This window comes from Pistacia vera, unplaced genomic scaffold (genome assembly GCF_008641045.1).
Source record: "Pistacia vera cultivar Batoury unplaced genomic scaffold, PisVer_v2 Contig645, whole genome shotgun sequence".
NCBI lineage: Eukaryota > Viridiplantae > Streptophyta > Magnoliopsida > Sapindales > Anacardiaceae > Pistacia > Pistacia vera.
The window spans coordinates 386420-403750 of NW_022196496.1; the positions used below are offsets into that span (position 1 = coordinate 386420).

The 17331-nt window shown below is 36.5% G+C and overlaps 1 protein-coding gene across 1 annotated transcript; it reads left to right on the top strand.

Moving 5' to 3' along the window:
• The first annotated feature begins 6925 nt into the window (after nucleotides 1-6925).
• Nucleotides 6926-7552, top strand: LOC116111568 (precursor of CEP16-like). The gene has a single exon (XM_031397734.1). The coding sequence runs from the start codon at nucleotides 6970-6972 to the stop codon at nucleotides 7432-7434; it is 465 nt and encodes a 154-aa protein (XP_031253594.1). The 5' UTR covers nucleotides 6926-6969; the 3' UTR covers nucleotides 7435-7552.
• The last annotated feature ends 9779 nt before the right edge of the window (nucleotides 7553-17331 follow it).

Consider the following 17331-nt stretch of genomic DNA (forward strand, 5'->3'; position numbering starts at 1 on the left):
GGACTCAGGAGCTACAGATCATGTAACAGCTGATCTCTCTCAGCTCACTGTCAATGCCAATTACACTGGAATGAGCACTCCAGGTTGGAAATGGTGAGCTTCTACCTATACTCATACTGGTTCACTTATTTACCATGTCATCTAAGTCTCTTTATCTTAACACATGTCTTGTGTGTCCCTAGCATCACCAAAATCTGTTAATATATCTAGATTTACTAAAGATAATGGTGTTATAGTTGAATTCTTTGCTGACCATTGTGTTGTTAAGGACAAACACTCCAAGGTAGTTCTTCTTCAGGAAGACTTAAAGATGGCCTTTACCAACTTCAAACTGCAGCCACTCCAAAATTCCCTTTGCCGGATGTCTCTACAAACCTACAGCCAGTCTTCACTCCTCAACCAGAACACTGCACCAAGATCAATCTGTCCAACCCAGCCTTCTTCTCTGTAATTTCAGATTTTTGTGAACCACTTTAGCCTCTAATAATGAGTCTTTGAGTCTCTTGCAAATGTATCCTCTTGTGTAAATACTACGTGATAATAATACACACACTTTCAATCACTTGCTACTGTCAAAACCAATGGAATGCTGTGGCACAAACGTTTAGGTCACCCCATGCAAATGTTCTTTCCAAATTCTGCATATTTTAAAACTAAACATATTGTTTCACACACCTTCGATTTCTGCACTGCATGTCAATTTGGTAAACTTCACCAACTCAGTTTTTCCTAGAACCAATTCAAGAGCCTCTCAACCCCTAGAACTGATTCATTCAACCTTGGGGACCTTCTCCATTCCTCACCTGAAGGTTTTCGTTATTACATTCAATTCCTAGATGACTATAGCCGATTTACTTGGATTTTCCCACTGAAAAATAAATCAGAAACTCAACATATCTTCAAACAGTTTCATTTCTAGCATAAAAACAATTTAACTTCACCATAAAATGTGTTCAAACAGATTGGGGAGGGGAATATGGAGTTTAGTTCCAATTTTTCTTGATCATGGGATTGTTTTGCATCCATGTCCTTACCGACCAACAAAATGGAGGGTTGAAAGAAAACATAGACAATTAGTTAGACAGGTTTAACTCTTCTTGCTCAAGCTAACATGCCTTTAAAATTTTGGTGGCTTTTTCCACCCGCTGCTTACCTTACAAATAGGCTGCCCACGTCTGTATTATCTGGTTTGTCTCCATTTCAAATTTTGTTTAAAAAAATTCTAGATTATAAGTGTATTAAAATCTTTGGTTGTGCTTCTATCCTTACCTTAGCCTTATCCTCACACAAATTTAATTTTCACACCACCACATGCACGTTTTGTAGGATTAGCATGCATCACAAAGATACAAATGCATGGATTCTAAAGGCAAGATTTATATATGTCAAGTGCTAAGTTTGATGAAAACCATTTTCCTTTTGCAACCACTGAAACTGTTGCTTTCTGTCCTAAAACGAGTCAATCACCACAGTTTCTTTCTTGTGATAAAACGTCATTTCGAGTCATACCTTCCTTGACCACTGCACCCTTGTCTTCTTTTTCTTCACCACCTTTTCCTACAATTGGTCCAAAGGTCATCTATAGCTCCACTGTCAAAGTCCAGTCCACTTTCCAAATCTGTTAAACTTCAGCTCCACCGTCTTTTTAGTACAATCTCCTCACATAAAACACCACGCTACCTTTAGAAAACCTTCCTCACGTTCACCTAGTACATTACCAAGTTCACCTTTTATAGAGCCTTCTCCACAATCTGTCCATACTCAGCTCTTGAACCTACTACACTTTGTCCAGCCTCTTACAAATTCTTCCACACATTACAAGACAACTCTACTAGTTCTCCTGAATCCATTCATCTTGTTGTCGATCTTCCCTTTCCTAACACCAGTCCACTCATGCCACCATTGACGCCACTACTCATACTCACATTCATTAAATACTCACCCCAGGTTACTCGGTCTAAAGCTAAAATTCCTATATCCATGTTGTTTCGTCTAGTCGCACCTAGATACAAGTGAACCAAAGTGTAGCTGAAGCTTTATCTCATCCATCCTGGAAAGTTGCCATGGAAAGTGAGTTCAAAGCCTTAATACCAACCATACTTGGGAACTTGTTCCAGCTGAATCACACATGAACATAGTTGGATGTAATGGGTTTTTCGAGTAAAACAAATTCTGATGGTTCCATTCAAAGGTTCAAAGCAGACTTGTTTCAAAAGGTTTTCAACAAAACCCCGGGATTGATTATCTTGAAACCTTCAGCCCCGTTATAAAGTCTTCTACATCGAGTTGTCTAAGCTTGGCTATACATATGGCTGGGATATTCGCAAGTTGATGTAATAACGCTTTTCCTCAATGGAGAGCTTAGTGAGACAGTTTTATGACTCAGCCACAAGTTTCATTGATGATAAAAAGCCTCTTCATGTGTGTAAATTGGTAAAGGCACTCTATGGACTTACAAGGCCCTCAGCATGGTTTGAGAAGCTCAAAAATGCCTTCTACAGTGGGGTTTTCTCTGTTCAGTTGCTGATCCTAGTCTATTATTTATAGACACAACAATCAGGTTATATATGGTATTGTATATGTTGATGACATATTATTCAGGAAGTGATGATAGTTAGTTCAAGCATTGTGTGCAAACTGAATCTTGAGTTTGCCTTAAAAACCTTGGGCTCTCTTAAGTATTTTCTAGGATTTGAAGTTCAAAGACAGGTTCAGCAGTCATATGAGCCAAGACAATATGCACGGGATTTACTGATTAAAACTGGAATGTCGACTCCAAACCGTGCTCCACTCCAATGGCATTAGGAAACAAATTAACATTTGAGGATAGTGAGCCATTTGACAACCCATCTCTCTATCGGAGTACTATTGGTGCACTACAATATCTCACACTATCCCGGCCTGAGATTGCATTTTCTGTCAACAAATTAAGTCAATCTAAAAGCTCCCACTCAACTTCATTGGCAAGCTTGCAAAAGACTTTTTGGTATTTAAAGGCACTTCAAATTTTGGTGTCAAGTTCCCCAATACAAGATTTCATCTGAATGTTTCACTGACGCTGACTGGGCAGGAAGTATTCAGGACAGACGATCAACCCGGTTGCTGCCTATTCCTTGGATCTACCTTGCTGCAATGGAGCTCCAGGAACAAAAAGTAGTGGCCCTATCTTCTACTGAAGCTGAGTATAGAGCTCTTGCTCAAGGTGCAACGAAATAGCCTGGTTTCATAGTTTATTCACTGAAATGGGTCTGCATCTTCCTGAAGTTCCTGTTATATGGTGTGATAATCAGAGTGCTAACTCACTTGCATCTAATCCAGTTTTCCATGCTCGAACCAAGCATATTGAGTTAGATATGCACTCATCAGAGAACATTGCAGCCAAAATAAAGTCTGCTAGGTCCCTACAGAGCACCAAACCGCAGATATTACCAAATCCTTGTCCACTACGAGATTTGAAGCTCTCAGACATAAATTACGGTTGTTCCTCTCTTCACAGGAAACCTCAGATACTAAAGTCATCTCTCCTGACCAAGAATCTGAGTTTTTTTGTAACTCTCTCTGTTTCAGAATTGCCTCTGTTAAATCTGTAAGATAATACTGGTGCTGTATCAGCCTAGTTAAATACCGAAGCTTCATCAGATCAGTTTACAAAAGAACTGCTGCATCAAGTTCATGAGTGTTTGTTCTAACGTGGTTCAGAATCAGACGTTAGTATGCATGACAAAAAGGATGACTTGATTTACGGAAGGATGTCAGTAAAACACTGAATGATGATTAGATAGTTTAGTTTGGAGGATGTTAGTACTGATTAATGAAAGGATGGCTTGATTTACGGAAGGATGTCAGTAAAACAATGAATGATGTTAAGATAGTTTGGTTTAAGGGAGGATGTAGTAAACTGTTATGAAGTTGTTAAAGCTGTTAATCAGTTTAAGAAGTTTGTTAGAAAAGCTGTTAAGTTAGTTTTACCGCTGTAACAGCTTTGCAGTCTGTTTTACGTCTCTGTAACAGTTTTACATTCTGTTTCTGCTTTACGTATTTTTGCTCTGTTTTTACTATAAATGTCAACTTACTGTACTTCTTCAACATAGTGAAAAATACAAAGAATTCATATCTCTTTCTTTCTTTGTTCTCCCTGTTTTCTTCGTACCTCTCACAGAACATGAACTTCTTCACCATCCATTGCTTGTAGTTGTTCCGGGAAATCTTCAAATTGCACAGAGTTACTGGGTGAGACTCTAGAAGTGATCAGTGATGTATATATACTGTCAATAACATGCTGAATATATATATATATATATATATATGAATGTCCTTATAATTATATGTATCAACAAATATGGTTCCATTTATAATTCTGTCAGTAAACAACAAAACCTCGCTTAACAAATTGTTGCAATTTAATTAGTATAAAGAAATTAAGGAAACTAAAACATATACTTCCCATCTATGGAAGAGGACTTAATGTAGTCTCTGCTGTGTTTTTTCATATTCCCACTACTATTTTGAATTTTCTTTTTGTAAAATTATGGTGCGAGAAGACACAGAACAGATTGAAAGAATAAAGACAATGTCATATTCTGTACTTGACAAATATAAAACAGTCAAACATAAGGAGACAAATCCTAATAATTAACTTTACAATAATACTATTTATAATCCAAATTTTTATATATAAATTATGGGTCTATAAAATCATACCATACTATTCATCTTAGGTCCAAAACAATAATAGGAATTTATTATATGTACTAGAGGTAATATTTTTACTGTTTTAATCCATGACAGATATATTTTCTGACCATTTTATAAATAAAATGCGAAATAAATTGTGAATTTAACATATTGCATGGCACGGGAAAGCATGTATAAATGACTTCTGTAAAGCTACATATAAAGCTTTCTCAAAATATGTTATTTTCAAAACACCCTATATATGGCTACCAAGTATGTATTAATAATTTCAAATGCATATTTTGTATTGAAAAGTTTAGATGGTAGGAGTGTATCATTTCATTTTTATTATTATCAATATTATTATATGTATATACAATTAAAATCAATCAATTATATTGTTATTAGTTAGATGAAATAATATATAATATATGTTCATATGCACATTATCCACCTAAGTTTTATACCTAAATATTTTCACAGAACTGTTGCGTACTCATACTCACTTTTACAAATGCTGGAGGGTTATGTATAGTAAAGTCAGAACATTAACATTAATCTAAGTGCTTTTCAGTAGAGTACGAAACCCAAGAAGATGAAACGTACAAGTCATGGAACATTTTCAGGGACAAACCGAGACAAACCATTTCACATTTTTATTTTATTTTATTTCCATGTAGAAATTACGAACAAGGCTGCATGTGGATCATTTGCTTTAAAACATAACACCCTTGAAATTTCGTGTAAGAAATGTTAGACCCAGAGTTTAAATAAATGACATCACAAACTCATATGTTATCATATAAGAACATTTTCATCCAAAAGATACCGTTATTAGCTAAATCTGTATTAACACACAAAATATGACAAGAAGACACAAAAACCCTTTCGTCTTATCTGATTATAAATAAATAAACAAAAAAATAGTTGACTACAAAAAGTCCGAAATTTTTTTTTTCATAAAGATATATTGATTAATTTTCATTGTATTTCCAATTTTTCCCCTTTATCTAACAGATTAGTATTTCCAATTTTATGCCTTTATCTAACTGATGGGTTAACAACGGTTCTCTTTGGATGAAAATATCACTATATTATAATATTTGGGCCTAATGTCAATTGTTTAGACACTTGATCTAATTTACTTATGCTAAACCTGAAGGGTGATTATGTTTTAATGCCAGATTATTTATTATATCTAGTTATTATCACCTATTTGGTAATAAATATCTACTTCCAAGTGAAATGGACTGTTCTATTTTTATGAAAATAATTCTTTGATGATTGGTAAAATTAAAAGACTTTGCAATTTTAGTTAATCTGAAGATTAAAAGAAAGATACATATATACAATCACATATTAATATTAATTACTAAATCCTTTAACTTAACTTATGAGTTGATTGGATTACAATGTCTGTATATGTGGTTTAATATAGTTGTGTCAATTTTAACCGAGACATGAACAACTTGGCATAAAGTATAGCTCAATTATATCTTGTCCTGTCTGATTATAAATAAATATTGGACTAAAATTGACCTCTGGGGCTGAGCTGTGGTTGGTCCAGACTCAAGAGTCGTTGACATTATACAAATTGAACCCTACCAAGCACTAAACACAACTAGCTATATCACATATAATAGACTAATATATCTTAGAAATTCCTTCTTTTTACTTTTCAAGTTGAAAAGATTAGGAAGCCTCCAATATTCTGCTTGCCCAAGTTGACTAGTAATAAATTAATACATCTAATTAGTCTAACTCTAAAGATCATGTTGGACTGCTTTGATCCCCAATCCTCTGGAATTCAAACACTGTGTTTGGTCTAAAAATCGGTAAGAGAATTCCTGTTGTCCTATGGCTGCCAATTGAATTTGAACCTATGATCCATGCAACGAAGCTGGTTTATATTTTTTTCATAATCTTAAAAATTATTTCTACACCTACTCCCAATTGGACTCGCAATCTCTTATTTCTTAATTCTTTCATTCCTTCTCTAATTTTCCCACCTTTTAGATTGAATATGAGAACCTCCCTCGTCGTTTCCGAGCAGGATATCCTTTGTTTGAAATTAGAAAGTATGAATTCTTACCTTGGGTTTGAATGTGTTAAATTCCAATACACCTAGTCAAAGGAAACCTATCTCACGGTGTACTCACCAAACAAGCTACCACATAAATACCATATTAGATTCTCTTCGCTTCATATCACTTAATAACATAACCTTTTGCTTCCTTTGCTTACACACCGACGACCTCGTATAAAGTTTCTCTCTCCCCAGCTATCACAGTAAAAATGACAACTATACTAAAATCTCTCAGCTTACTTTTGCTTCTTCAATTGCTAAACTCCATTTTCATTGAGACTGAAGCCCGTCCCTTCATTATCATGTTGCCACGGAACTCTCCCAGAGAAGTGGTTGATGGTTTTTTCGATGGGTTAGCTCTTGGAGCAATCAAGCAATCTGGGCCGAGTCCTGGTCAGGGACACAAGTACATTGACAGTCATACTTTAGGAGGCATTAAGGAGTCGGGTCCGAGCCCTGGTGGCGGTCACAAGTTCACTGAAACTCATAATCTAGGAGGCATTAAACAGTCGGGTCCAAGCCCTGGCCAAGGACACAAGTTCATTAATGATAATACTCTTGGAGGCATTAAGGACTCGGGTCCCAGCAACCCTGGGAAGGGACACAAGTTTGTTGACAATCATATTCTAGGAGGCCTTAAGCAGTCGGGTCCCAGCCCTGGCGCGGGACACTAAAGAGCCATCGGAGAAAGCGGAAGCATTCGTTCGCAGAAACTTGATCTAATTATATTCATTTTTCTTCTCAGTTTCTTGGTTCATTAATTTATCATATTCATATTTTTTGTTTTGTTCAACATCCTATCAGTAGAAACAATACTGTTAAGGATGACCATACAATAAAATTCTATTATATAGACTTAAGATGTTAATATGTATACATATAGAATTAATGTTTACTTTTGTTTTCAATAAAATTCTTATATACCTAATACCTGTTTGTCTCAACTCTCGAGTGACATAAGCAGGCCCTGTCCGGTGAACATTTGTGTGGTCAATGCTTTACAAATCTCACGAGAAAGAATTAAATATGTAAGATCAGTGCTTGGTCAAATTAATTCTCATAAATACCCTCGTGTGAAATTAAATGGAAAACAGAACAACTACCATGATACAAATATATCTATGTGATTCAAACTAATATTGTCTTATGTGATGCAATTAATATTCGGATACATAGAATATAATTAAATTCATATCGTAAACGAAAAAAGAAAAAAAAAACTCTTGACATCCATAATATTCCTATTGTACATATATAACATAGAATTTTAATCTGTAAATCGTTATCATAATTGCTTTGGCAATTAGATATAATTTGGATAAAATCTTACAGTATCAGAAACATAATTCCATTGCTTTGCTTTTTGTTATACTATCATCGTTGATGATGATTCTATTAATAACTTCATTCATCTTGTACGTGTAAAACGTAAAACAAGAGGCAGCATAATTTAAGGTATTAACCAGCTTTAAATGTGTTGCTCAAAGTCAAAAGGGGTGGCAGCAGCCAGAGTGTCAGGTATTTGCATGGGCATGCGGCACCGACCCGGTGAGTAGAAACTAGAAACTAGATCAGGTATTCTCTAGAGATTTCAGATTTGAGTGAGTGGGTTAAAGATTGATAGTTGGGTGAATCTTTGCGAGTGTTTTGTAATCTGTAATAACAGTTGATTCCTAGTGCAGTGAGCCTCCAAAAATTCTTGGAGCTCAACGTGGATGTAATTTTTCCATTTTGAAAGGTGAACCATGGTAAATTTGGTGTTTTTGTGATTGGTTTGATCTTGTTTCTTTTGTGTGTATTATTTGTTGGTTTGTGCGTGTGATTAGCAGTGAATTGGTTGGAAATTTACATAACAGTGGTATCAGAGCACGGTTAGTGTTTTCAATCGTAGGGTTTCTTGATTTTTTCGAAATCTAGGGTTTGGTCAAAAATTGGGGATTTCTTCATTAAAGGCTTGGGAGAGTCTAGGATTAGAAATTCGGTAAATTCGGGACATCAATTTGGGAAGGAGAGACCAATCTTGGTTCGTTTCTTTGGGTTCTGTTTAGTAATCAGCAAACACAAAAACAAACACATTCAATCATGAGTACAACTAGGCTTGAGATCACCCAGTATGATGGAAAAATTGATTTTGGAAGTTGGAGGAAGAAGATGAAAGCTTTGTTGTCCCACAACAAAGTGTCTATCGCGCTGGAGAAGGATTCCACCAAGTGGTCGGAGGAGAAGCTGAAGAAGAAGGCCGAAGTGGATGAAGAGGCCTACAATTTAATCATCATGAACCTTGCTGATAGCGTGCTATGCAAGGTCGATGGGTTTGAAACCCCAATCGACCTCTGGGGTAAGCTTGAATCTCTCTATGATTTGCAATCAGCTCCTAATCATGCATATCTTAAAGGTGTTTTATTTGCTTACAAGATGAATAGTTCTAGGACTATTGATGAGAATCTTGATGAGTTCTTGAAAATGACCCTAGTGCTTAAGGGTACAGATCAAGAACTTGGAGATTCCAGTTTAGCCATAATACTGTTAAATTCGCTAACTGAAGAATATCAGGTTGTAAAAAATGCATTACAATACACCGGAATTGTCCCTAGTCTAGATTTAATAATCTCAGGATTAAAGGCTAGGGAACTAGAACTTAGAGTGCAAAAAAAGAGTGTTCACAATCTGTTTGTGAAGGGAAAAGGAGAGTCAAGCATGTGGGCAGTAACACACAGTTTGAAAATGGCCCTAGGAATAAAAAGAAGGGTAAAAACAGTTGCAAAGCAAAAGGGGAAACTAGGAAGTGTTTCTTTTGTAACAAAACAGGTCACTTAAAGAAAAATTGTTTTGCTTGGATTAAGAAACAGAAACAGGGAAATACAGAGAGCAACCTAGCATCCACTAAAACCAATATTGAAGAGTCAGATGTCCTCACTGTCTCTAAATTAGATAATGTAAATGAATGGGTACTAGATTCAGGTTGCTCTTTTCACATGAGTCCTAATAAAAACTGGTTCCAAGACTTTGAGGTTAGTGAACTAGAAACTGTGTTTATGGGAAATAATAATGCCTGCAAAGTCCAGGGAATTGGTAGTATAACCTTAAGGCTTGAAAATGGAAAAAAACATTAAATTGACTAAGGTTAGATACATTTCAGATTTAAAGGGGAATTTGATCTCTTTAGGAACACTAGATAAGTCTGGGTGTTGTTATAAAGGTAAGAACGGGTGCCTAAATGTCTACAGGAATAACAACATAGTCCTTAGTGGAGTGAAAAGAAATGGACTATACATTTTGTGTGGGAACCATGATTCTGAATGTTATAATACTGCTTTGTTTTCTACTAACCTGATTGTTACATAGAAGTGGCACCTTAGGATGGGCCACATGAGTCAGAAAGGCATGAACATCCTAAGCAAAAAGGGACTGTTTGGTAAGGACTCCATTGAAACTCTTAACTTCTGTGAAACATGTGTAATGGGTAAGCAACATAGATTGAGTTTCCAAAAGGGAACTCACCTTGCTGAAAATTGCTTAGATTACTTGTATGCTGATTTATGGGGCCCTGAAAGGGTAACATCACATGGGGGCAGTAGTTATTTCCTTGCTATAGTTGATGACTATAGAAGGAAAGTGTGGGTCTACTTGCTTAGGACTAAGGATGAGGTTTTGGGTAGGTTTAAGAGCTGGAAACTATTGGTAGAGAGCCAAATTGACCGAAAGGTCAAAGCCCTTAGAACTGATAATGGGTTAGAATTCTGCAATTTAGAATTTGATAACTACTGTAGTGACCAGGGTATTCTGAGACATAGAGCAGTTAGGAAAACTCCTCAGCAAAATGGAGTTGCTGAGAGGATGAATAGAACCCTATTAGAAAAGGTTAGATGTTTGTTGTTTACATTTGGTCTACCTAAAACTTTTTGGGGGGAAGTCTTAAACACTGCTGCATACCTAGTCAATAGGAGTCCCTTAAGTGCCATAAAATTTATGTGCCCTGAAGAAAAGTGGCCAAATAGGAAACCCAACTTAGATCACTTAAGGGCATTTGGATGTGCAACATATGCTCACACCACTGATGGAAAATTAGACCCAAGATCTTTGAGATGTGTGTTTCTAGGTTATCAAGAGGGAACCAAGAGGTATAGGTTATGGGAGAGGAGTGCACCTGGAGTAAGGATTATAATTAGTAGCGATGTAATATTCAATGAGAATCTTTTTCCTTGCAAATCTGTTGCTAATGGTGCAAGTACCTCAAGCAGTAACTCTACAAATCAAGAACCACCTGAGAATGTTCAAATTGGGGTAGAGCCCCCAACCTGAATAGGAAGATCCAAGAACTGAAATTGTCGCACCAGATCTAAATCCTGACCATGAAAAGGAACATGTTGAAAATCTTAAGGTTTCTCAACATGATTCACTAGCCCAATACCAATTGGCCCAAGATAGAACTAGAAGAGAGATCAAGCCACCAACAAGGTTCTCCTATGCTGAACTCATATACACAGCCTTGGTGGCTGGGGATGAATTACAGAGGGCAGAACCTATCACCTATGAAGAGGCAATTGGATCCAAGGACAGAATCAAATGGCAGAGTGCAATGGAGGAGGAGATGCACTCCCTTAAGGTAAATGGAACCTGGTCATTGGTTCCAAATCCTAAAGACCAAAAACTAATTGACTGTCGATGGTTATTCAAGGTAAAAGAAAGTACATCTTTCTCTGATCCTCCTAGATATAAGGCTAGATTGGTAGCCAAAGGCTACACACAAAGGGAAGGAATAGATTTTAATGAAATATTTTCTCCTGTTGTGGAATATGAGACCATAAGACTTGTGTTGTCTATTGCTGCATACCATGATTTAAAAGTAGAACAACTTGATGTTAAAACTGCATTTTTACATGGAAATTTAGAAGAAAAAATCTATATGAGGCAGCCTATTGGTTTTGTAGATAAAAGACTTCCAAACCATGTATGTTTTCTACACAAGTCCTTGTATGGTTTAAAACAGTCCCCTAGGCAATGGTACAAAAGATTTGATACTTTTATCATGAGTATTGGTTTTGATAGGAGTCAATATGATAACTGTTTCTATTCTGCCTTGAATGATAACATGCCTTTGTATCTTCTTTTGTATGTGGATGATATGCTCCTAATTAGCAATTCTAAGTCTAAAATAGATGAATTAAAGAAAAAACTCAATTCTGAATTTGATATGAAGGACTTAGGGTGTGCTAAAAGGATTTTAGGGATTGTTATAACTAGAAACAGAAAGTGTAATGAACTGAAAATACATCAAAGTGCTTATTTGCAAAAACTGGTTTCTAGATTTGGTATGGTTGAATCTAAGAGTGTAAATCTGCCTTTAGCTAGTCATTTTATGCTGAGTAAGTCTCAATGTCCTAAATCTTATTCTTATTTGTTAAATATGGAAAATATTCCCTATGCTAATGTAATAGGATCAATCATGTATGCTATGATAAGCACAAGACCTGACCTTGCTTTTGCCATATCACTACTCAGTAGGTTCATGTCTAACCCAGGGTTAGAACATTAGTTTGCCCTAAAATGGTTGCTGAAATATATAAATTGCACAACTAATGTTGGTTTAGAATATTCCAAAACATGTGAGTCACTTGATCTTGTGGGTTTTGTAGACTCTGATTTTGTAGGTGACAAGGATTCAAGGAAGTCAACTACTTCCTACTTCTTCACTTTGGCTGGAAATTGTGTGAGTTGGAAGTCCCAACTTCAACCTATTGTGGCATTGTCTTCGACAGAAGCTGAATATGTGGCATTGATAGAAGTATTCAAGGAAGCATTGTGGTTGCAAGGACTTCTTAAGGAGGTGAAATTGATAGATGGGGCAGTGATTATATTTTGTGACAATCAGAGTGCAATACATCTAAGTAAAAATCCAGTCTACTATGAGAGGACCAAGCACATAGACGTGAGGTTTCATTTTGTCAGGGATTTAGTGGTGCAAGGAATGATAAATCTAAAGAAGATAGCAACAGAGGATAATCCAGCAGATATGGGGACAAAGGTGGTGACACCTGCCAAGTTCAAGCATTGCTTGAACCTACTGTTTGTCAAGTGACAAGCAACAACCAAGCTATGAAGGGAGTTGAGGATGGTTAGCTACACTTAGGGAATCTGAGTTGTAAAAAAGTTTTGAGCTTCAAGGTGGAGAATTGTTAATATCTAAAGCGCAAAACCTTTTTTAACGTTTCTGCATAATTTTACTTATCAAAACGCAACCATTTCATTGCAAATGAGAACAGATCTCAGCCGTTGAAATGAAGAAGATCCAACGGCCAGGATTAGCTCTTGAGGTCAAAATATATAAAGGGAAAGTCTTTTGCACAAAAAAACTGATTTTTCTGCTCCTCTTTCTTTTCACGATAGATCAGTTTTTTGCTCTTAGCATTGTTAGTTTGTAGTCAATCTTTTGGGTTGAGAATCTGTATAATCTTAGGGTGAAGATAGTGTTTTCTTCAGGTTTAGAGAAACTAGATCAAGTATTCTCTAGAGATTTCAGATTTGAGTGAGTGGGTTAAAGATTGATAGTTGGGTGAATCTTTGAGAGTGTTTTGTAATCTGTAATAACAGTTGATTCCTAGTGCAGCGAGCCTCCAAAAATTCTTGGAGGTCAACGTGGATGTAATCTTTCCATTGTGAAAGGTGAACCACGGTAAATTTGGTGTTCTTATGATTGGTTTGATCTTGTTTCTTTTGTGTGTATTATTTGTTGGTTTGTGCGTGTGATTAGCAGTGAATTGGTTGGGAATTTACATAACATTAATTTTTGTTTGAGTTAGGAGTTGTCAACTTGTTATATGAATATTTTGTTTCATTTGATTTGTAGATTTCTGCCTCGCACGATCCTCTAAAGTTGACCGACCCGCCGTTTCACCACCGGACCAACCGATATCTTATTTATTAATTGTTGGAGTCGGTGCCAAGACCTCCGATACTTGGGTGCCTGCCTTCAGATTTCACCAATTGGTAAAATTTTATGGCTTCGATGGATTGGTTGTATTTTTTGAGTTTAATATCCATATTGTTAACTTATATCCTTATTTAATTTTTTATTTTCAACTTTTCATTTATTCATTACCACATCAATTCATATACAAATATTAAATTTGTATATATAATTTACAAGTGTAATTTGTTATTCTTCTTATTAATTTGCTAAATATATAGAAGATCTTTGTAACCTTTTAAGAACAAAAAAAAATTGTTTGGTCAGTGAAATACAAAAAAGAAAAGAACAAAAAAAATAAAAAAAGTGGAAGGAACAACGTGTGTTGAATCTATAGAACTTGTTTCTTCTCTGCACATTTTTTATGTCCTAGGAAGATCTCTTATTCTAAGGGCTCAATTCTAATTAATTTTTTTTTTTCTTGGCATATATGAACCAGCTACTGTAGTCTGTACATATCCTTACTATGCAAGTTGTTGGTGTGATTGCTTTATACGGTAACATTTCATCATTAAATGGAGCGACGTCGTTTTGAGCTAATTGTAAGATTAATTTTGTTCGTTGGCTAGCTGAAGATCCAACGGTGAAAAAGAAGTCTGAAGGTCAATGATATATAAGCAGGCAAACAGTCTGAATCGATGGATTGAAAACCGTTTTTGTATCTCTTTCTTCTCTGTCGAACAAAACTGTATCTGCTAGGGTTTGGGTTTGTTTGTGGTCTTGAATCTTGTAACTGTAAATTGAGTGGCTGGTTTCAAGCCATTTGAGTGTGCTGGGGTACACAGGGTATTAGGGTTACGGGATCTGTGTATCTAGGGTGTTACGAGTTCTTGAGAAGATTTTGAAAGGGTTTTGATTGAGGGTAGAAGTTTGTACTGTGATCTTGATTAATATAGTGTAGCGAGCTCACTGGTTTCCCGAGCTCAACGTGGACGTAGCTTTCTCAATCTAAGCAAGTGAACCACAGTAAATCTTGGTGTTTTGTGTGTGTGTCTGTTTGATCTGTGTTGTTTGGATTGCTGTGTGTTTTGGTTGGTTTGATGCGTAGGTTATAACAGTGGTATCAGAGCATAGGAAAAAGGATCAAGGGAGAAGAATCAGAGTCTCAATTTTTCGATCTAAAATTTTAGGGTTTCTTTGATTGTCAAAAAAATTGGGGGTTTCTCAATTTTAGGATTTCAAAACAAAATTGGGAGTTCGTAGTGTAGAGTTCTGATTAAACAAGCTTAGATTTCATACAGGGTAGAAATCTAGGGTTTTTTCTTCGTTTCTTGAAATTCAAGAACGAGTCTGAATTCTTGAATCTGCAACCTCGTCAACCAAAAATCAATCACTCATTATGTCAAACACCTCCACTCGAATGGAAATCTCCCAATATGATGGGAAGATTGACTTCGGGAGTTGGAAGAAAAACATGAGAGCACTCCTCTCCCATAATAAGGTGGCAATCGCACTGGAAGGTGACCTTAAAAAGTGGCCGGAGGAGAAGCTGAAAAAGAAGGAGGAGATTAATGAAGAGGCCTACAACTTGATAGTCTTGAATCTGTCCGACAGTGTCCTCAGGAAGGTAGATGGAATCGAATCACCACTAGAATTATGAGGTAAACTCAATTCTTTATATGCTTTACAATCTGCCCCTAATTTGGCTTTTTTGAAGGGCATTTTATTTTCGTATAAAATGGATAGTTCTAAGAATGTAGAGGAGAATCTAGATGAATTCTTAAAAATGACTCTGATCCTAAAAGGAACAGATCAAGAACTAGGAGATACTAGCTTAGCAATGATTCTTTTGAACTCACTGACAGATGACTACCAAGTAGTCAAAAACGTATTGCAGTACTCTGGTACTGTACCAAACCTAGATCTAATAATAGCAGGTCTTAAGTCTAGAGAATTAGAACTGAAGGTCCAGAAAAGAAATGGAACAAACCTGTTTGTCAAAAGCAGAGTCGAGTCCAGTCAGACAGGGAAGGGTAATTTTACGAATTAGGGAAATAAAAATAAGAAAAAATGGAAGGGTAATAACAAGAACAAAATAGAAACTAGGAAATGGTTTTTCTGCAATAAGACTGGTCACATTAAAAAGAATTGTTTTTGAATGGATCAAGAAGCAAAAACAAGGGAACACAGAAAACAATCTAGCCACCACCAAATACCTGTTCGATGAACCTGAGGTGCTCACAGTGTCAATTTCTGACACTGCTAATGAGTGGGTGTTGGACTCAGGGTGTTCATTCCATATGAGTCCAAATAGAGACTGGTTCCAGGAGTTTGAAGTCACTGATTCAGAAACTGTTTACATGGGGAACAACAATGCATGTAGGGTTAGAGGAATAGGTTCCATAACTCTAAAACTTGACACTGAAAAACTGGTCAAACTAACAAAAGTTAGATATATCCCAAAACTTAAAAGAAACCTAATATCCCTAGGTACCTTAGATGAATTAGGCTGCAACTATAAGGCAGAGAATGGATGCCTGAATATCTACAGAAATAGAAACCTAATCCTGAAATGAGAGAAAAAGAATGGACTTTATTTACTCTGTGGGAACCACTCCCCAAAATGTTTTAACTCTGTGCTTAAGTCTACTAACCTATCCACTACAGAAAAGTGGCTTAAATTAGGCCATATCAGTCAAAGAGGAATGGATATCCTGAATAATCAAGGACAGTTTGGCAAAGATAATGTTTCATCACTGGAGGTTTTTTAGAACTGCATACTAGGAAAACAACATAGGAACGGTTTTCAAAAGGGGATACACCTAGCCACTAGTCAACTAGAATACATCCATTATGACCTGTGGGGTCCTGGGAGAGTTAAAACCTATGGGGGAAACTGTTACTTTATGTCTTTGGTGGATGATTATAGCCAAAAGGTGTGGGTTTACCTATTGAAATCCAAGGATCAAGCCTTAACAAGGTTTAGGGAATGGAAACTCTTAGTGGAAAACCAGATGAATAAGAGGGTTAGGTTCTCAGAACAGACAATGGGTTAGAGTTCTGTAATCAAGAGTTTGATAAATTCTGTAGTGATCAAGGGATTTTGAGGCATAGGACTGTGAAATACACCCCTCAACAGAATGGGGTGGCTGAGAGAATGAATAGAACCCTTCTTGATAAGGTTAGGTGCCTGCTTATCACCTCAAAACTATCCACCTTTTTTTAGGGGGAAACCCTAACTACCTTAGCTTACCTGATAAATAGGAGCCCTTCCACTGCCATCAACCTAAAATGCCTAGAAAAGATATGGACAGGAAGGAGACCTGACCTGAGACACTTAAGAGTATTTGGTTGTGCTACATATGCACATTCGGTTGGAGGAAAGCTTGAACCAAGATCAACCAAGTGTGTCTTGTTAGGATATCAATAAGGAACAAAAGGGTACAGACTTTGGGACAGGGAGTCACCTGGGGTTAGAATTATTGTGAGCAGAGATGTAATATTCAATGAGGGAGTTTTTCCCTGTAAGGAAACTAACACTAATGTAGGTTCTACTTCAAGCTCAAAAGAGATCTCTAATCAGCCTGGGGTTACACCAATTGAGGTGAAGCTTCCTGCCCACCCCCAACACCCTCAAGAAACTGAAACCATCTAAGTTGAAGTT

Excerpts from the sequence above, each read along its gene's own strand:
- LOC116111568 (XM_031397734.1), top strand. The coding sequence starts at position 6,970 with ATGACAACTATACTAAAATCTCTCAGCTTACTTTTGCTTCTTCAATTG.